The 21,526-nt window shown below is 37.6% G+C and overlaps 1 protein-coding gene across 8 annotated transcripts in view; it reads right to left on the bottom strand.

Moving 5' to 3' along the window:
• Positions 1-1,236: 1,236 nt before the first annotated feature.
• CDH6 (cadherin 6) overlaps positions 1,237-21,526 on the bottom strand; it is a 127,270-nt gene continuing 106,980 nt past the window's right edge. For 7 of the 8 annotated variants that reach the window (XM_060634398.3, XM_060634399.3, XM_060634402.3 and 4 more), the window contains 5 exons: positions 16,535-16,671; positions 13,906-14,027; positions 12,738-12,855; positions 12,355-12,606; positions 1,237-7,258 (listed from right to left, as the gene is read on the bottom strand). In XM_060634398.3, coding sequence (XP_060490381.1) covers positions 6,768-7,258; positions 12,355-12,606; positions 12,738-12,855; positions 13,906-14,027; positions 16,535-16,671 — 1,120 coding nt within the window. In that variant the 3' untranslated portion in view covers positions 1,237-6,767. Of the gene's footprint in view, positions 7,259-10,318; positions 12,607-12,737; positions 12,856-13,905; positions 14,028-16,534; positions 16,672-21,526 lie in introns of those variants that run through there. The other variant, XM_081796020.1, reaches the window with a different exon arrangement.

Here is a 21,526-nt window from a genome sequence, read left to right as displayed (position 1 = left end):
CGCTTGCCTTGGGGTCATGAAGATCTGGGGGCGCAGGGGAGAGGCTTAGCTCTAGTACACCGTGCATACTACTGTGCAACGTACATGCCCTTCAAAAATGTGTGTTTCTAATACCATCATTCCTTTCCATGGGTTTCTATTTCCCAGCAATAACGTTAAACCACATGGCAAAAAAAATCACAAAAAATCACAAGACCAGCTGCTATGGTATTAATGATCCTCCGTGTGCTGGCACCATGTGAATTTTCCCAGCATGGTCTCCTTCAGGGAGTCTCAGCTGAGATCAATGGCATTGCTTAAACATCCCTCTTTTCTTTCTTTCCCCTGCTATTCGTTTTGGTTTCTTATCTCCGTTTATCTCAGTACTACTAATTCCTAAACCTCCCACACACTCCTCCAGCCAGGCAGAAACAGTTTCTCCTTCCAGTGAACACTTGTATCTCTACCTCTCTGAAGACACCTTCCTGCCACCTTCAGGTGGATACTATACTTTTGAGTTTATGGCAGCCCTTCCTCCTGGACCATGAGCTTCTGGAGAGAAGGGAAAATATATTTATTTGGCTTACTGTCGAATATTTCATAGCACACAGTGGACTGCCTACTACTGAACAAATGAATGAATAAATGAAAATCTCCTTTGCAAAGCTATGAATTCTCTCAGCTGAAAAAATTATGAAACAGCATCTGTAGAAATAGGAGGCAGCTTAAAAAAGAACCAGCATATGAAATATTATAGCTCTGAATACGCTAATAACATTTTATTTACTCATAGTATCAGAATGGTGGAAGGATTTTATCCTTATTTCCCTCTGGTCTGGCTCTTGCTTTTTCTTGCTCTTTTTTAAATCAGAGATCCATAGACATTTCTTTTCTATGGGAGTGAAATAAAGGATGGAGAGTTGGGATGGGCAAAAATATAGAACTGTCTTTTTTTATCTAAAGCAATTACCAGGAGGATAAACAGCTTTCTTCTTAATACAGCAATTCCATAAATAACAGTAGAATTCTTGATGCCCCAGCAGTAAGGAGTCTGCAGGGCAGTACCAATGATGTATAATGCTGGCTGGGAGAAACTATTGTTTACAAGCTAATTATCGTATAACAAGTTGGCTTTACTTAACTATTTGAGAGGTTCAAACAGCAGATTTAGAAAGATATAAAGTGTGTAACAGCATGTACATTGTTTTGAGATCTCTGATTAAAAACAATAGGTTGAGAGAATTGAAAAAAAACAAGTTAGAAAAAAACAGTTTATTAAGTAATATCATATAAATAACTTGTTACAAAAATTGATTTGCAAAAGGCATATTTACTCTGTGAGAAATCACTTTTTAAATTGCATTCTTTTCAAATGTATATGTCTAAGAAAACAAAGGAAAATAAAAGAAGCCATTTCAAGGAGCGTGTTTTTGCCATTTGACTACAACAAAAGGCGCGGCCACACTGAGCTGTAAGGTCATTGTCTTACCTCTCCTTCCAACACAGGAAACTTTCTCATGTAAACTGTGAAGTTATGAAAATATCCCCAGCTAGAAATGTGGATGAAAGCTGAGCAGGGGTTGTTTCCATCAGGTGTTCTCATTGCCAGAGACCAATGATACTGAGAAAAGCCATCTGACTGAGCATCCCAGCCAGCAAATCTTCAAGGGTGGCATCAGCTTCAATTTATACTTGGGAGTATTTTTAATTAAAAACAATCAATACCAAAAAGCTTTTATTTTCTGGATTTAAAATCACAAATCACAGTAGGAGAATGCCAAATCGCCTTAGCTTGGTACTACTGAGGACGCACGTAGTATTTATTATAAGGCCTATTCTTAGGCAGTTTACTTTCAAAGCAATGAAAATAATCACAAACAAAACAATATGGTGGTTTTGAAGCATTCCTATGTTTCTTTCGAGCAGACAAGTTGGTTTGCTACACAGCATTCGCCCTGAATGTCTAGTAGTTCTATACATTTGATTCCTTAATAAACACTAAACTAATAGATCATAGAAAACTAAAAGCTTATAGAAGGTGCCTCTAGACATATTTACATAAATAACACTGTCTTGCAAGAAAGACCAAGATCTCATTATAGCGGAATGCTTTTTCCACAACGCTGGGTCCATGCCTCATTTGTCAGATTAACCCCATTTGAAGAGAAATTTGAGTTTGTGGTCCATGGGTTTAAAAAAAAAATGGAATTAAGCAACTTGTAAAAGCTCTTTTGAAATTAATCTAATAACCCAGTGGCTCTCAGGCTAAGTGCCTTGGTCCTGTCTGAAATACAGTGGGTAATAGGCTTTGTTTCCATTTGACCTCCTTTTGGCACTTTCATCTATCGGACTAACATTCCCCCCAAATTAAAAAATGAAAATGCATCATAAATAAGGTATTACAAAATGCGGAGTAGATTAAAGATTGTCTCAGTAATGCTTAAATTAAATTGACGATGCAGAGACCATAAACTTCTGGCTTTAAAAATGAGCTATTTCTTTATTAACTTTTAACAAGTGTGCGAGTCAACGTATTTCCTTTATAAGAGGGTATTCCTCTGCACACTGAATACGGTCAGGGTCTGATATTTTTTAGTAGAGAGAATTACCCCTTTAGAAAACTATTCCATAAAGATGCCAAAGGGAGATTAAAAATGCTGCAAACCTAATAGTCACTGAACTTTTAAGGAGACCATTCTGTAATTCTGTATTCTCTGGAAAAGAAAGCTGTTTGTTAGACTTGAGAAAATAGTTCATCTTCCTGAAGATCCATATACTAAGTCTTAATCTTTCTACTCTTATAACCTGATAAAGGAGGCTGGGTTTTAGTGTTAAATATAAATGCTTGGCTGTGTCAAGCATTGGCCCTGTCACAATTCAAAAAAAAAGACTTCATCTAGAGAAAAACATAAAGAATAAAATTACTCTAAAATGATCCTTTTTAGAGGATACCTTTCAAAATAGTGGGGAATCATGACTTTCTAGAGCGTTCTTCCAAAGTAATTATATTGCTTCAAAACTAGGGAGTAGGGTAAGATAATTTATTCGGTGGTTTGGTTCCTAGGGAAAATTAATTTAGGTGTGTCTGATGTAAATATTTAGTTTGGGCCCAAGAATCAACTCTGTTCTTCCCTTTCATCTATATACTTTTGTGGTCCTCAAGTTTATAGAATTGAGGAATTCTTAACTCATAGTTTATATATTATTATCTTCAGTGAAATACTGATTTCAAGGCAAAGCATTTGATGTAAGGTTCGCTTAGCAAATCAGGACATCTAATATTGACGTACTTAAAAGTGAAAGTAATGGAAACATTCTAAAGTTAACTTGGATTCACAAAATTTGGATGCTTCCAAGATAGGGATTCAACTTTTAAGAAATTTTTGTACAACTTTTTGGAGCTGAAAATGAACACTAAGCCAATTTTTTTTTTTTAATGAGTTAAAATTGAATCACCAGGTTTTGTTCCATTTGAAAATGGAGTCAATTTGTATCTGAAACTCCTTTTATGCAACTGAACTATAAGGCTAAAAAGCTCTGTAAAAAAACATTTATTCACTGTGCCTAGAATCCCTCACTTATGATTCCATGGAACTGTCTCTTCCCCCATTTGATTTCATTTTTTATTTTGGGACAAATGTTTAGGCCTTTCAGCAGAAAGTGGCCATGAAGTGATGGGGTTGTAAACTTATGCACAGCAGCTTAACATTTTAAAAATTCCAGCTTATTTTAGGGAACATCTTAGTGGTTTGAAGAAACTCTTCCCTTTGAATGGAGGGGAAAAATTTTTCAGATGGGCCTCAATGTCCTTAAAGCAATCCATAAAAGTCATCTGCTTATAATGAATGAATTGTAGTTTCTCAGTGACCAAAGCAAATATTAAATTTTACCTCTTCCCATTTTCCTGCCATCTTTCTTTCACTAACATCTACTATCAGGAAAGAGACTTTCTGAAAACTGAGCTGAAAACTAATTTTTTTTTCCTCCAGTAATCATTTATGTTCACTGGGATCCTTGACCCGGTATCCTGGTGGGAAGGAAGAGAGACACACACAGAATGATGGAAGTATGGCTCTCATTATTTCCATGACATCAGAGAGTATTAATTTTCAGAGAACACTTACAGGACCCTAATACTAAAATATTCAGCTCTAGTCTTAAATTATCCAATTTCTTAGAGAGTCACTTCATCATCAGGTTTTATGGTAAGAGATTAAGCAGTTATTTCAATATTTAGTCATATTCACTTGTTCTTGGTTCACTGTACCATCTTCAAGGTGGGATAATATACCTGCCAATTACATCTCAAACATTCCACTACAGAACTACTTACTTTCACTTATGAGGAGAGAATAAACCTTACCGTTAAACATTGGAAGTTGCTAGCGTCAACCCTCAGACATTCCAATTAACCCAAAAGTTCAAAAGGAAGACTTCTGATGATAACTTTCTTTTTTACAGGACTATCTTTCTTGATACAATTTATTACATGACATGAAACATAAGGACAGAGAGCTCTTTAATTTTACAGTAAGTCATGTGATTAAGGTGGTATTCTATTGCTATGAATAACTAGTTCTTACTAATTAACTTTACTAAGCTATCTTTTTCAACACTTAACTGTGACTATGATATTCATTACAGTGAAACCCTCCCATAGTATTTTGTTTGCATTCCTCTGTGTGTGTGTGTGTGTGTGTGTGTGTGTGTGTGTGTGAAGAACTAGCAAAGGAAAACCCTGAAAACATGAAATACTTGTTAGTATACAGGGAAGTCCATTACAAAATAGGAAGCCATTCAGGAAACACAAGGAATAATATGGTTAAAAAACTTTTCACTCTAATTGGGTAACCCAAAAGACTACATTTCTCTTATTTTAAGGGTGCCGTCTTTACTTCCTGGGTAACACGCTTATTTAAAACTTAACTAAACAACAGTGTGTTCCAAATAGAAAGTATGTGCTAATATGACAGTATCTCCAAATGGAAATGACATTAAGATTATCTGTAGAAAATTAACATTAATTGAAAATAAATCCCTAAGACTAATAATTGAAGTCAGCATATTCTTAAGTACATAATATATATAGATATATAGATATATAGATATATACAGAGCCTGGGTTTTTTTCTTTTCTAAGTTTTTGAAACAACGTTTTCATTACAGTACTTTGGAATTTTCTGATGACTGCACAATGTAAGATTCTAATGATACAAATCATTAGAACAGCCATATGAAATAAATGATTTGAACCTGCCAAAAGGATTAGTTCAGTTCAGTTGGGTCCTCTGGATAATAACTATGATGCTAATTGCATAATTAGAGAAATAATAGATTGGATGGATTGTACATTACTTTTCTGTTGTAGTTTGAGACCATTACTTTTATCATTGGTTCAAAGACAAGGATAGCAGGGTTGCCATAGCAACGAAGTTAAAAACAATGGAAAAATATTAATGCTTTTGAATGTCAACTATCATTTTAATACCATCTTAAACACTCTCGTTGAAGGGAATCAAATTTTTCCCTTCGTAAGCATATTCCAAACATGTAATGTGTAGTTTTTCACTGTGATCTCAACAATACATCTATATCACATCATATAAATATATAGATGTTTCCAGATGTGAAGGACAAGTTATCAGGTTCAAGTGTGGCTGGCTCCCATTTCCCCATTAAACTCTGAGGGCAGGATTTGAGTTTTTCTAATCTACCTTTACTAATGTAACTTAATTGTGTACGAAGCATCAAGAATATGAATTGTACTTCACACGGCTACTTTCAAGTATATTAGAATAATACTGACAACAACTACAGACAAGGAGTTAAAATTTGTCTCAGAAAAGTTTCTTTGAGAATTTGAAACAATTAGACTTACTTGTGATTAGTTTACTGATACTGATGGTCGAAGTAATTTTAAGTGATCTGTAGTACATTTGGTGGCCCGAGCTTTAAAATATGCTAAATATTTCCTTTGTTGACATCATTAGCTATTTTCCCTTTCTCTTTATACGGTGCAAGGGCAAACTTTTGTGTGTTTAATATATAAAACAATTATGAGTTAGTGGCCAGGAATGAGATATCATTACGTTTTGTTTGTTGTTTTTTAATATTACCATTTGATTTGTTTCTAGTCCTAAAGAGGACCCAGAATCTTAAAACATTGGTGGATTTGATGCTTTGAATGGTCACTGGTGCCAGAAAAAGTTCTTGAAGAACACATAGGACAGGCAAATGCCATTTTAAATACTTTGGGACACACCCATAAAACACACCCAATATACACAGTCCATCATCTCCTTGCGAGCGGATATACCAGGACCAACCTCACAGTTGTTCCTGCCTCATTTCTTCCCACTAAAACTATATTTTTATCGTTAAAGCACAGTCCCTCATCCCATTAGCGTGTGAAATGTACAGCCAGAGCAGTCAGCTGACCTGAGTCAATGGAGTGTGGTAGGGAGGCCGGGCCAGTGACACTGAGCGTGTTCCCAACCCGCCCTAGGAGAGCAAGGGAAAATCTCACTCCTGGTTCTCTCTTCCAGCACGGGGCCTGGGGGGCTGACCGACATGGATAACTGGATGCGCTAAAAAATAAACCTTTGCCTCTTGGAAGCTCATAAAAGTGTACTAGAAAAAAGTTCCTCGCGTTGGGTCCCCCCGGACTGCAGCCGTCGACGTCGGGCACGGGCACCACCGAGAAGCCTTCGCGGAGCAGTGGACGCGGAGGCGGGCGTCGCCACTGCAGGTCCTTGGGCGGCGGACTGCGAGGTGACAAAGGCAACGCATTAGGAGTCTTTGTCACTGTCCACGCCTCCGTACATGTCTGCCAGCTTTTTGAACCGCGGGCCCCAGTCGCTAAGGTAGTCGTAGTCTTGGTCTCCCTCCGTGGTCACCGAGTCCAGCGAGCTCAGCGAGTCGGCCACCGAGCCGGTGCCCTCGTAGGCGTAGGTGGCCAAGGAGTCGTAGGGCGGCGCGGTGGGGTCCGTGTCGTTCTCCTTCAACCTTTGGTTAATGAAATCCCGGACGTCGGTGTTGTCTCGAGCTGCTGGAGTCCGTCGGGGCAGAAAGAGGGCCTCGGGCACGATGTCCCTGCGTAATTTGCTGTCCTCTATGGCTTCGGGGTTCCTCAGGGTGCCGATATCAAAGGCCTGGGTGTCCTCCTCTCCGCCACCCTCGTCGTTGTAACTGACAATGTTGTCTCTGATGTCCTCTTTGGAAATGATCAAAGGTTCTTTTTTCCGCTGCCGCCTCAAAGCTGCGAACAGCACCACCGTCACTGGAAGCAGAGACAAAGCAGAAGGGAAGGGGAAGTTAATTTGCCGCCCAATTAATGTCAGCAAGCAGCGCTGCGCTCCAACGTGAAGTTTCAAAACTTCTCCGGGAAACTGCAGACTCAACTTTTATTCCTTGAAGGTTGCGCTTGCCTCCACGCGTGATCAAACCGGGGACCCCCCAAAAGCGGAGGAGAATATTTGAAAGAAAGTTACAATTTAAGTAGAGGATAAAACACCTTCATATTTTTGTCAGTAGCTCCCTTTCGCTTTGAAACGGGGAGCTAGTCTGAAGGTAAGGAAAAAATAAAATAATAATAATAATAAAAAAAAAGCTCAAACACAGCGAGAGCGCAGCAATCAGAGTGCAAATTATGCTGAACACCTGAAATGCTCTGAAACTGCTTATAAGCACAAGGCTGGCACCTTCGGGATGTGTTGAAGGGTTTGCATAACTACACGTCTAAAATAACTTTTGCACTCTGCCTTCTTTTTCTTCTTCTTCTTTTTTTTTTTCCTCAGAAAAGTGTAAAATTGGTTTAAAACCCCAAGTAGACATGTGAATGTCTGCATACCTTTCTACATATAAGAAATATTATTACAGATAATACCTGGAGAGACCCAGATACAATTCAGAAAGCCATTCTGGACTTCAACACCAGCCGGTTTGAAAGGGGGCGGGTGATAAGACACACACCAGCTTATTTCTGTTTGAGCTAAATAAAATAAACACATTTAAGAGGGAACTTAAAAAAAAAATCTTTCAGACTTAGTATTCTGTTAAGTGTGATGCCTGGAATGTTTGTCCTTTTGATTTTTCCTCTTAACTCCAATTAGAGGCAAAGCAAGGATTGTGTTCAAATAACTCCTGATGTTTCTTCGCAGTTGGCTACCTGTAGAGACACATCTCCAAATGGACATATGGGTGGGAAAATAAAAACACAGAGACAGCTTAGAGAGAAGACAGCCATCCGGGGCAGAAACTGCATTACGAAACTGGGTTTGTCCAGGGCTGTTTACTGCAAGAAATACTAGTAATGTGTTTTTATTTTCTCATCCATAACATGGTCCAGATTTTATGAGTCATAGAAATTGAATTACTGTAGTAAGAATTACAGAATAATGGCTTTTGGTGGATATGGATACCTACACACAGAATGACGGATACATGCATTCGGATGTCTCTATATATTAAAATTTCAGGTGTTAATAGCATTAATAATAATTGGTTATCTACTGAGAGCGTTCTATGTGCCAAACACTGTGCTAAGTGCTTTACATACTGAATCTCATTTGATCATCACAGCAGCCCTACAAAGTAAGTACCATCATTATAACCCCATTTTACACAGAGGAAGTTGAGGTTTAGAGGTGTCACATGTACAAACAATTGAAATCCAGGTCAAACTAAAAAGCCAACACTCTTATTAATCACCACGCGTTAAAGCGTGCTTTGATTATAGACTTTTTCTGAAGGATATCCAGTGTTGCCATTTTCAAGCGTGCGATTGTGTAATTGTACACATTGTCGTTTGCTGCCAGACAGCATCCTCCTGCCTCATTCATCCCAGCCATTCAGGGCGTTTTACTAACTATTTATGTAGTGCCTACTTTGTGCCAGCTATAGTTCTAGACACTATCAATGAAAAACATTGATCAAGAGCCCCGTCCTAATGAGGTGGGCAGAGGTGGCTGTGGTGGTGGATGGAGATCTTGAAAAACAAATAATGTGTCTAATAAATAAGGAAATCATTAGAAGGTGATATGTGCAGTGGAAACAAAAAGTTGATCAGAGAAAGGAGGATGAGGAACACTTCTGTGTATGATTGAGGGGCCGTGTGTTTAAGAGGAGTGACATTTGAGCAAAGATATGGGGAATTAATTATCTGAGGAGCTGTCGGGTGAGGGGGACAGAGCTGGAAGAAAGGCTGGGGTGCAAAGGTGCCTAGAGTATTTGAGAAACAGCCTGGAGACGCTATGGCTGCACCTGAGGGGGCCCAGGAGAGGAGAGGAGGAGGGCACGGCCTGTCACGTGGAGCCTGGAGGCTTCTGTATATCTTCACTTTACCCTGAGGTGCGGGAGGGTGGAAAATTGCAGGGCATGCTCATAGTCTACGCTTTTTTCCGGATTCCCGTGTGACCAATGACAAGGGTTTGCAAAACAAAGGACTGTAACTGAGGATGGCCTCTGGGGTTAGAGAATAGAATCAAGACAACTGTCTTGGAAAGAATTAAACCTGTATGTACAATGGTTTGTGCCACCATTTAAGGCAAGATAGCAGGCATTTATCTCTTCCTAATTCTTCCCCGGCTTAGGTTATCTGTATCTTTTATTTTAGTCCTATACACACCCAGAAGTGCGATTGCCTGGAAGAGAGAGGGCACATTTGGTGAATCAGAGGCATTCATTCACTGCCTAATTCTCCTACAGCTACGACTGCCTGTACTTTTCTTCTTAGCCCAATGTACATCTGAACAGAAATTTTGGAAAGGAGATCTTTCTCAAAGCTAACTTTTATAAACTGAAGATGTGAGTTCTAAGCATGTGGAGCAAAAAAAAATACATTCTGAGAAAGTAATAGCTTTCTTCCCAGTGACTGACCTCTTCCCTTTTTTCAATCCCCTGAGGCCAGAGGATAGTGGTGAGATTTTGAGTGGGGAATGCTTGGACCGACCTGTGTTCAAATCCCATCATAAAGCTAGAAGGTAGCAAGGCACTTGAAATCAGCCTGCCTAGGCTCACTTAAATGATTTCACCTTTTTAAGTGTGTTTCCTTCTGTAAAAGAGAGGCACTAACACAGTGGCTAGTGCTGTCGTCAGGAATGAGTTAATAAATGTAACAGTTGTGCAGACTGTAAAGCACCACAGAGACACGAGATGTAGTAGTTGTTTTCAGTGTCGTTTTATTTTTTTATTTTTATTTTTTATGTTTATTTATTTTTGAGAGAGAGTGAGAGAGAGCAAGAGCGCAGGAGAAGTACAGAGAGAGAGAGACAGACAGACAGAGGATCCGAAGCAGGCTCTGTGCTGACAGCAGAGAGCCCGATGTGAGGCTTGAACTCACGAACCATGAGATCGTGACCTGAGCTGAAGTAGGAAGCTTAGCCGACTGAGCCACCCAGGTGCCCTGTTGTTTTATTTTTGTAAATAAAATAAGAGATGCCACATGATCCACTTTATTGACTGTAGGTTTCCTCCTCTATCGTTGTGGCTTCCCTTCTCTTACAAAACCTGAGGTTTGTTTCCACCTTCTTCAATGGTCTCGTTTTCAGTTCGGGCTCTTTCAGCCTGGAAATTACCTTACATTCTGTGAGCTCACAAAGAAAGTAGAGAGCAATGTGGAAGCCCTGAGGCTCAGGGGGAGAAGACCGGTGTTTTGTACTTTGTCCCACCACCAGCTGTGTGAGTCGGCTACATGACTGCACATCTTAGAGCCTCAGTACTCTAATTTGAGATGCAGATAAATACATACCAGATGGTTCTGAGGGGTAAATGAGAAAAACAGTTGTGAAGCCTCTTGCCCAGTGTATAGCCCATGGTGTTAGCCTACGAAGGGTTAAATCCCATTTATTTCCTGTCTTATTGGGTACAGAATTCCAAAGAGAATAGACCAGCTGTAGGAAGCACTGAAACAAGTTAGGAGTAACAAGGAGACAGTGAATTCATTGGAGAAGGAAATGAAAAGGGAGAATAGAGGGAGTTGGTGAGGAAAAAAGTGGGGAGGAGAAAATGGGTAGATGATGAAGGTAAGGAGAAATCACTTCTATGAGATGAGAATCAGCTCTCTTTCTACAGATCACAAAATGTCTATGGAATTCTCCCTGAGTACAGCCCTGCCAATTCAGCCCTTCTAAAAATAACTTTTTTTAATCAAAAAGAATATTCATATCCTTCTCTTCCAAAACAACTGTTATAGACTCACACCATTAGAAACACTGATTTGTCTTTGCATACTGTCAGCTTTTATTTATCCTCATATCTTAAAATACTTCCCCCGAATCTTCGTTGACAAAGAGAATCACAGCTCTGTAGTTAAGTTTCAAGACTTCTGTTATAATTAGCAAAATGATACGAAATGTGAAGTTCTTGAGCAGGGATCCCTAGGCATTCTCTTCTTGGAAAAATTTAGGTCTTTACTCTTTCTTCTTTCCTTCTCTCAAAGTCACCAAATTGTCAGGTTTTTTTTTGAAAAAGTACCCCCCCCCCCTCCCCGCAATCCAGGTTGACACTTAACTTCTTCCCTTTCTTCCCTTTGTGTAAGTGAGCTTGCTTTGATTTTTGGAAGGACTGAGTTAACTAACATTTGATTTCTTAGTTCACAACAGGCAACGGTCTGTAAAGTGTTTTGAGCTCAACCTGTGAGCTTAATTCATTTGTTGGGGATGAAACTTTCATTTTGAATCATTGCTAAACCTTGATTTTCACCTTGATTGCATTCATTTCTTTTAGGTCCCAGATTTACTTCCTCAGTCATAGAAGTTATTTATTTTTGAGAGTCTGAGAAATAATAGACATTGTGTATGTGGCATTCAGGGAGCAATGCTAAGAAGGTAGTTATTTAAATGGGTAGATCAAAGCAAGTTGGCTGGGTTGAAGAAAATTTAATCACTTCTTTATTTCCTGTTTGAGAGAGAAAAAGTCATCACATTTCTCTTTCCACTTTCCCACTGATCTTTAAACTTTACCTTCATACAAAGGGCCATCATCACACCTTCCATACTGGATGACTCTCACTCTTTATATTTTAACAGTGTTTGCCAGGTTAGATATTAAACAACAAATGAAATGAAAAGGGCCTATTTATATAGTGCCCTCAAATCCTGCCTGGGATTCATTCCCAGTCTGACAGACAAGAGATTTCTTTGGTGAATGATTCCCTGAGTAGGTAAAGACATAGGCAAGTTTCATATCTGTTCATTCTCCAAAGCTATGTTCAAACAAAAACTAGTTCATGGTTGAACAACACAGATTCTCAGCATGTAACTCTACTCACCTAGAGCGGGCTGTATGCCTTAATGGGGGAGGCGGATAAATCTAGAGTGTCACAGTAACAGTGTGTGCCTCTCATGGGGAGATAGGATGCAGGGAGAAGCAGTTTACCTAGTAGGGTCACGATGCACAGAAGGATGGCAATGAGAGCCCCTGTGCTCAGTCCCGTGGGGTGGACGAGGGCCTCCGCATGGCAGGACTGCATGTTCCCATGGTGGTCACATGCACAGACCCGGACAGTTACTGTCCCAGTGCTGCTTTGGACTGGGTAGTCGTTGTCTGAAATGACCACAGGCAGGAGATAGGTGCTCATCTCATGTCTATTATAGCCATTTTTCCGAGTTAAGATTCCTGCTGTGTTATCTGGAACCAGAAAGCAAAGTCAATGTTAACGTGCATACCACGTCATGGATTGCAACAATTGTGATGACAATAGATAGATAGAGATAAAGATATACATATATAGACAGAGAAAGTAACTTGGGCTCCTTTACCTTTGTTGTCTTGAATGGTAAAGTTTGAGCCACTGGTTGCTTCAGGGGCCAAAGAGAATGAGAATTGGTGCCCGCTATAAGGGTCGTCTTTGTCAATGGCTCGTAGGGTCTGAATCAACTAAAATCAAAACCATAAAGCTGCTATAAAGTTTTGGTAACTCAAAAGCATTCCTTACAGTGTTGCAGTAAATTGCTTAACTAAATGATTTCTGATTTTAATTTAAAAACGATAGTCTCTAGAAAATTTACAGTGAGTCCACTCTATGCAATGAAATGATGGGTTGGAAGTAGAGCCCAAAATAACACTTTGTTTTGGGGCTATCCTGGGCACTGTATGTAGGATGTTTAATAGCAAGCCTGGTCTCCTCCCACTACATACCAGTGACACCCTCCTCTTTGTGACAATCAAAAAATGTCCCCTGGGGGCAAAATCACTTGGGTTGGCAAACACTGCCCTAGAGTGATACAAAACTATAAAATATCACAGTGATCTACCACAGCATTTCAACTAAAAAACTTTGGGCACTCTGTACAACAGCCTGTTTAGAAATGCAGTCTTGACATATACATAAACCATCAACTTGCATAAAAACTAAAAAGAAAGTTTGTACATAAAACACAACTTCAACTTCCTGCCCTAACATGTATTTTAACAGTGTACCGCTGTTTCGACAAACTGTAACATAATTTTATACCATTGGTAGAAAAGACCTATTTCAGGTGGGGACAAATGTGTAAAACAGGAAAACATTCACGAATGTGTATTACTTGTACAGATGGGCAATATAAGTAAGTGGAACTATGAATTATAGGCAATTGTAAAATATGTCATAGTTATTGCTTTCCTCTCTGTACACATGGTAATTAAAAGTATCTGCTCACCAATTAAGATTTTTCAAATAAAGCAGTGACTAATCTATTTTAATGAAAACTCAGGACTGATTTGAATCCACATCAGTCTTTGAGAATGATGAACTTCCAGTTCTTAAAAACTGCTTGTTCTCTTATGCAAGTTAAACATTCATTCTGTTCTTATTTATAGTATTAATTTTGTTAGCATTTACTTCATACTTAATTCAAACCTGGCCCTCAGCTCTGTGTATCGTCTGAGTTATTAGAAGATCTAAATTAATCTGACTAAATTAATTTACTTTCTTATGAAACTCACCTGATCTGCTTTTGCCTTTTCACAGACAAAGGTTTCATAGAATTCAGCAAATTCCGGGGCATTGTCATTGACATCTAGAACTTTAATATATAGAGGGACTCGGCTGCTTTGCTTTGGATTATCTGCAACATGCCAAAAAGAAGGGAATAGGCATTTATATGTCGATTGTCAACCCCCTTTAGACAACAGTCACTCACTCCTTTCTCATTCATACACAGATTCCCCAAGGCTGCTCTGAGTACCACACGGCACTGTGTACCAACTTAGTCACAAAAAAGAATTAGTCACAAAAGAGAATGCTTCTGGAGTTGGATACACCTGCTGGAAATACCTAGGAGATAAAGCTACTTGTGTTGATATAGGGCAACTGTATAGCAACCCCCAGAATAACACAAAAATAAAGAAAAACTTTATCCAGGAAAGGCAGTTGAGAGGCAGATTTTAAGGGAAGCCAAAGAAGCAGGGAGATGGGAAAACATTTGGACAAAAGAAAGAGCCAGGGGGCTGGGGGCGGGGGGGATCAAGGAAACCAGAGGATGTTTTTATCTTAGTTTTTGTGCTGAATAAAAGCTAGACATAGTGCTTGGCATTTTGCTATATTATCTTATTTAATCCTTACAACCTTTTCTGTAAATACAGTTTTTGCCCCTATTGTATAGATGAGGAAACTGATGCACAGATATGTTAGGTAATTTGTCCATCTTCACAGAGATAATGAGTGAGAAGTAGAGCCTTGATTTAAACTTGGGTCTGTCTGACTCCAAGCCCAGACCGTTCACCTAGGATAGTGAGAGAGCAGCACCCATGTTTGACAACCAGGGACAAGTGAAGTATCTGGGGTACTGTGGAAGACAGATTCCTGGTCTAAGAATCAGGAGTTAGAACCTCTGAACTCAGCCCTCTTCATTCACTTCACTTATGTATCTGTTTGTTCGCTTCATAAATATTTAGTGATCATCTAATTTTTCATATGTGCCAGCCACTAGTTGGGGTGCTGGGACACATGGGGAACATCACAAAAATCCTGCATGCTAAGTTTTATTCTAATGGGGGCAGACAAACTGTGAAATGGTACATGCTATGGAGAAATTAAACAGGGAAAGGGATTGGAGAGAGATGGAGGTGATACTTTGCATGGGATAATCACTCTGTCTCATCTCATGAGATGCCATTTGTACAGAGACACGAATAAAAAGAATTAAGCTATGTGAATATTTCCAGCTGTCCAGAGGGAGGGAACAGTAAATGCCAAGGCCCTGGAATGGGAGTGGGCTGGTTTCACATAAGCTCTGGGCTTCTGTTGCATCAAAGATAGTTAAGAAGTTTAGACAATAAGATTCTTAAGTTCCTTTGCATCTAAAATGTTTCCCACATTAGTCTTCCAAAGTTAGGATTGCCAAAGATGAAGTCTTAAAAGGTCTTTATCACTAGTAAGTACTTTCAAATATATCACAGAAACATTAAATCTTAAAAAAAAAAATTAGGCACAAAGCTTAAAATATGCATGAAATGACTACTTCAGTAAAAAATAAAATTTCATGATGTTATAAAAAGTGGTCCTTTTCAGTGCGAAAAATAATTTTGTAATTTTAAAGCTTTAAGTATGCTCTGCCATTGGTATCTGCATTAGTCCCTCCACATAAATTCTGAAGAGCGTATTCCTACCTAACAAATTTTTAATTAAGAGTTCTTAACATTATCACAAGGCAATGCTTCATTTTGCCCATATTAGTTATTTATTATTCTATTCAATATCCTTCAGCCATTTCAAATCTCATGAGTTACGTTGACAAAGAAAACTACTGTAATATACCACTAGACATGGAATATTTCACACCAGATACCCAACTGAGCTAAAAATGTTTGAACTTTTAAAATCAAAAACAAAAACTAAAAAATGAGCTATAATTTAGAAGCCTATTTTTAAACATTTAAATGTTATTTTAAAAATACTTTTTCCTTCATGTACTTAGGCCTACACATTGTGTTTACATTACACAATTTTCACTGTGTATAATCATTTTATTTGAAGCATTCATTTGGCATTATTTTTCTTTGCCTTCAATTTCATGGTGACTTCCATAAAATTCACTGTAAACATTTTATTGATTACTTGGTGGTTTGGATTGCTCACTTTGGTGTACAATGGAAAAGCTAAAATTTATATCTCTTACTTCTGTAATGATTTTGAAATAGAAATTCTGTAGAAAGCCAGGAGATAGATATCTGAGATATTTCTAAGTAATGCCTACAGTTTTTAATATACTTGATTCTCCTCCCCACCAATCCTAACCATGAGTTCATTTTTTCAGCTGCTTCTGTAATGTTCTGATTTATAAAGCTTTTTGGAATTGAATCCCATATGTACCAATTCAACCTCATCTGAGAGGTACATTCTCATGTTATTATTTCTGAACTACATAACATCCACAGTTGCCTCTGCATTTGTGAATGAATGAGCACATGCCTAGAAGAAACATCACTACAAATCATTACAGGGCTCTTTCCCTCAATAGGTATCGAATAGGATATCAGTACATGGTGACTAATTTCAGCGTTGCTTCACCAGCCCTTGCTGGGACACTCACTCCATCAATTGGGGACAGTTGCCCTGTGAGGTTAGACTTACTGATCTCTGTTGCTATTACTGTAATGTTGTGCCACAGCAATGTTTCTCGGTCAAGAAGTTTCGACGTAAAAATTGAACCATTTCCAGAATCAATGTTGAATATTCTGTCCATATCTGTGTGTCGATCAACAGAATACCTAAAAATGCAGAGCAGAGTTTAGAATGGTTTTCTTTTCTTTTTATCGAATGATAGTTGACACACACTGTTACATTAGTTTCAGGTATACAACATAATGATTTGGCAAGTCTATATGTTATGCTGTGCTCACCACAAGTGTACCATCTGTCCCCATACAATGCTAGAAAGGTCCTTGTTGTATTTGTTATTCTCACACCCTGAAACTATTCCAAGAATGTCTGTTACATGAATTTTTTCTACCTTGTAGCACATATCTGAATATCTATAACTTAATATTAAGTAAAACATTCTGGAAAATTAATTCTTTACAACTGAGATCCTAATGTAAACCCATTAGACAAGTTGCATGAGTTTGAAAATCAACAATGAAGTTTTTTTTATATGTAATTTGTATCTAGTTTGTATATTAATACATTTTAACTCGAATCTTAGAACTTTAATGTATATGTGTGTGTTCATGTACATAAGTAGGGCTATTTGTCTAGTTTTCTATTATCCATTTTATTTTAAAATCATTATGTTGAAAGAAGCAAAAAATGGCTAGTGTGGCTGCAGTTAGTGAGGTAGGAAAGGGAGAAAGATGAAATTGGAGAGAGAATCAGAGGCTGGACTGCAGAAGAATGGGCTGGCCACGGCAAGGATTTGGGATTTGTCCTAAGAACAATGTGAATATACCAGTGGATTTTAATCCAAATCATGTTTAATAAAGATTGCTGGTTGAATTGAGGAGAATGGTTGGCTGGTGCTGTCCCAGCTGGTACAAGAGAAGAACAGGATTTGGGGAAGATCATAAGTTCCAGTTTTGGTATTGAAGCTGAGATGCCCAAGGAAAGTTTGGGAAGCAAAAGAGCTAGATTGACAACTTAGATTTCCTGTTCAATTGTCTAGGAAGAGAAGGTCCAGTGAAGGGAGAAAAATATTAAGGACAGAATCACTTAAAAGATGATGGAAGGGGGCACTCGGGTGGCTCAGTCGGTTACACGTCTGACTTCAGCTCAGGTCATGATCTCACAGTTTGTGGGTTCGAGCCCTGCATCGGGCTCTGTGCTGACAGCTCGGAGCCTGGAGCCTGCTTTGGATTCTGTGTCTTCCTCCCTCTCTCCCCCTTCCCCACTCATGCTCTGTCTCTCTCTCTCAAAAATAAATAAACATAAAAAAAAAAGATGATGGGAGAATGAAGACTCACAGTGCCCAGAACAGTTCCAGAGCCGAGTAGGAACTTGATAACTATTTAAGGAGTTAAGAGAATTCAACGAAAACCAAGAGGTATCTTAGAAATTAAAGGACAGAGTTTTCTCAACACCGAAATTGACGGAAGACTAGTAAATTTTGAGAAATGTTATCTTCTTTATAAATTCATTACTAGTTTTGGGAATAGCTATATATGGGGAAATATGTATGTACTCTGTTTTAGGTATGGGATATTAAAGAGAAAACTCAGAAGAGAGTTTATATGTTAAGGTCATTAGGGGAAAGAATTGCCCATTTCAGCTAGATTCTGAATGTTGGCTCAGTAGAAATACAATTAAGTAAATGACCTAGCTACTCATACACATGTAGAATTATTATGAATGCTCCAAGAAAAATAAACTCTTGTTACTAACTTGTAGTTTCTATTTCAATTGATTATTTTGCTTTAATATAGAACTGGTGAATTATCTTAATAAAATATATTTTTGTCATCTATTAGGGGTCTAAATAAAGTAGATATTTGATTATTGTAGGCTATTTAAACCTGATATTAAAGAGAATTAATGAAGTTCAAAAAAGCTATATACCTTTCTATATCTCTATCTCTATCTCTATATCTGTATCTCAGGCCACCTCAGAATTTTAATTTTAGTTTATATAAACCTAATATTTTATTATTAAGTGTTCATCTCTTACAGATGAAACAGCTCTTATTTTTGCAATTTATGTCATGAATCAATGTTTATTAAGGATTTAGGCAACAGCATTGAACTTGATCACCTGCCTTCATTTTTAATTTGAGGATGACAAATATTTATAGCACATAATTAATTTCCCAAAAAGGAAATTTCAGTATTCATAGACTCTTTAAGAACTTTAATCATTGCCTACATTTTTTGCCTAGTTTTTTCCTTCATGAAAAAATTGAGCTTAAGATGCACTGCTTATTGTCCTTATAAGCTCTTACAATTATATACAGCAGTAATCTTTTCTTGTTATTTGTTTTCTTCCTGCTATACTTTTAAGTTTTACAAGCAATATTTTCCAGTCAAGTCTTTGAAATAAAGGGTACAGGGTGAAGAATTGTTAGTTGGAGGCAGTAACTATTTAAATACCAAAGAGAAAGTAACTATTTAAATACCAAAACTGTATATGAGTTTCCCCCTTAATTGGGAGATTTAAAAAGTCATAGGAAACCTCAGATTTCTACATTATTTAGGAATGATGTTTGCACATGAACCCTTATTTGTTTGTTGTTTTTTTTCCAAAGTAATTTCAATTCATATCTAGTATATTTACTGTCCAGTCATATTAATTGTAGTCATAACAGATAAGGAACAAGGTAATCAATCTTAACATGATTATAGCAGATTATTTTGCTAGGTAGCTCTCCCCCCCCAAATTTATTATATTCTGTGATTCAATAATTTGTCTTCTAATATATCCTCTCAAGTCAGGGAGATTTTAGGTCAGGAAAGGAAGTATGTTTGCAGGTAAATTTTTCATAATATCTATTCAGAGTGACATTTTATAATACCCTTTCATGGAAGTCAAGGGGCATTTCTGATACAGTTATTGGAAGAAAATTATTTTATGTAATTAAATAATTAAAAACTTGTATCTGCATAATGATAAATCAATGTTTGGGGGAGGAGATCTCTAGTATTAATTGTGTACTTAACATTGTCTAGCACCTAGTTGTTCAATATTTACATCTTGGATAACCAAAAACTATGTGTGGATATACTTTCCCAATATAAGAATCAATTTTATCCTATAAAAGGACTTATTGGAATATGCATTTATATACCAATATATCCTTACTTTATCCTTATTGGTATTTTTATCCTTAAATCTATATCTATATATGAAATCCATATGTACCAAGAAAAGGCTGGCATAGAAAACTTTAAAATTAGCTGACAGCCAACCCAGTCTGACAAGCTAGCTACTACTTCCTTTAATAAAACATAAAATAATGCAGTGAGTTAAAATGGTATTCATTATAAAAAGTGAAATAGACATAAAAATGCAGCCTAAATTCCCAGGAGACATTATCTCTTTCAATTAAAAACATGTTGAATGATCAAAGAGGTAACAAAGCTCGTATTTATATAAACTTCCAGCATTAACATTTTTAAATTAGTCTTGACATTGACTTGCTGAGATTTTTTTCCTTACACAGGACAAACTCCAAGTGACAGAATAGTTGTGAAAGTACTTAAAATTATCTGTGTTATACAAGCAAAGGCCATCATTCATTTTCCTTATTAATAATATGAAATGTATATAGAACACTTGATCCATGGAGCTTACATGTGGCTACTTTGGGTTGACCATAGTCCAATTCAAGGAGTCTATAGATATTCAAGTAGGATGACAAAACAACAGAGTCTATTTTCCCAATGATTTAAAACTATTCCCTGAAAGTAAGTCAGTGCATTTTTGTGTTTTAGATGTGGGACTTGCTATCAGGTTTCATTTGAACAAAGGGCTCATGGTTGAAAAGTCAGAAAATGCCTTAGAACCTCAAAATCTTTTATCTGCAGTAATATTTTTCATGCAGCAGTCAGTGTGATCCTCTTTAAAAATTAGGTTTAGATTAGGTAATACTCCTATTCAAAGCTTTGCAGTGGTTTCCAACCTCAATCAGAATAGAACTCAGTCTTTACCAATACCTTCAGATGTCCCTAAGACCTGCCACACTTACCACCTACCAAACCTCCTGTTTCCTCAGACCTTCCCAACCACTCCCCACCTTGATCACTTTCTTCTAGCTTTGTAAGCTTCCTTGCTACTCCTCTTCATGCCAAGCAAGCTCTGGTATCAGACCTTACCCTCATTTCCCCCTCTTCTTTGGACATTCTCCTCCCAGATTCACCATGGTTCATCCTTTCATTTCAATCAAATCTTTACTCAAATGATTTCCTATCAAGGGCAAGCCTGACCATGCTATCTAAAATAGTACCCCAGATACTCTTTGTTTCCATACTCTGCCTTATTTTACTGCTTACAATGTATTTCACTTGAAATATTACATATTTGTTGTTTGCCTATTTCTGTCTTCCCCAATTAAAATGTAAGCTTAGTGAGATTAGGACTTGATGTTGTTCTCTGTTGTATCTCTAAAGCCTAGAACATGCCTGGCATAAGGCAGGTACCCTGATCAGAATATATCTGTGGGCTCACTGGCAAGAGTTCCTCTAGTCTACTTACTTTTTTTTTTTTTTTTTTTTTTTTTTACAGGGGATAATTTACACAATGATATTCTGATTTAGCAGTTTTCTCATCTAGTCAAGTAAGCTACTGACTAAAGCCTGGAAGTTGTTGACTCCAGTGCCTTCATGATAAAATTCTAGAATACTGAAGCATCTGTGATTTCAAAGAGCAATGAGGTTTTCTTGCAGCATGATTTACAGCTAAGGTATTAGGAATGTATAGGGAAAATAGAGCTTGCTTACATAGTATAAATTAGGACTCAGCTCTATTAATTTCCCCAGGATTTCGCAGACATATATCATGAAATGATTCTTATTTTTATCCATGTCTGAAAATGAAAAAAATTACGCGTCCAAATGGAGCATAATTCTGCCTCTAAGTGTTAGAGGATAGATTCTTCCACACTTGAAAAACAGACTATTGGCCCGGTGTCTTGTTTATTA

The sequence above is a fragment of the Panthera onca genome, chromosome A1, assembly GCF_046562875.1.
Source record: "Panthera onca isolate mPanOnc1 chromosome A1, mPanOnc1 haplotype 2, whole genome shotgun sequence".
Classification (NCBI taxonomy): Eukaryota; Metazoa; Chordata; class Mammalia; order Carnivora; family Felidae; genus Panthera; species Panthera onca.
The sequence above is the reverse complement of the archived record's forward strand: the minus strand, read 5'-3'. Positions and strand labels throughout refer to the sequence as shown.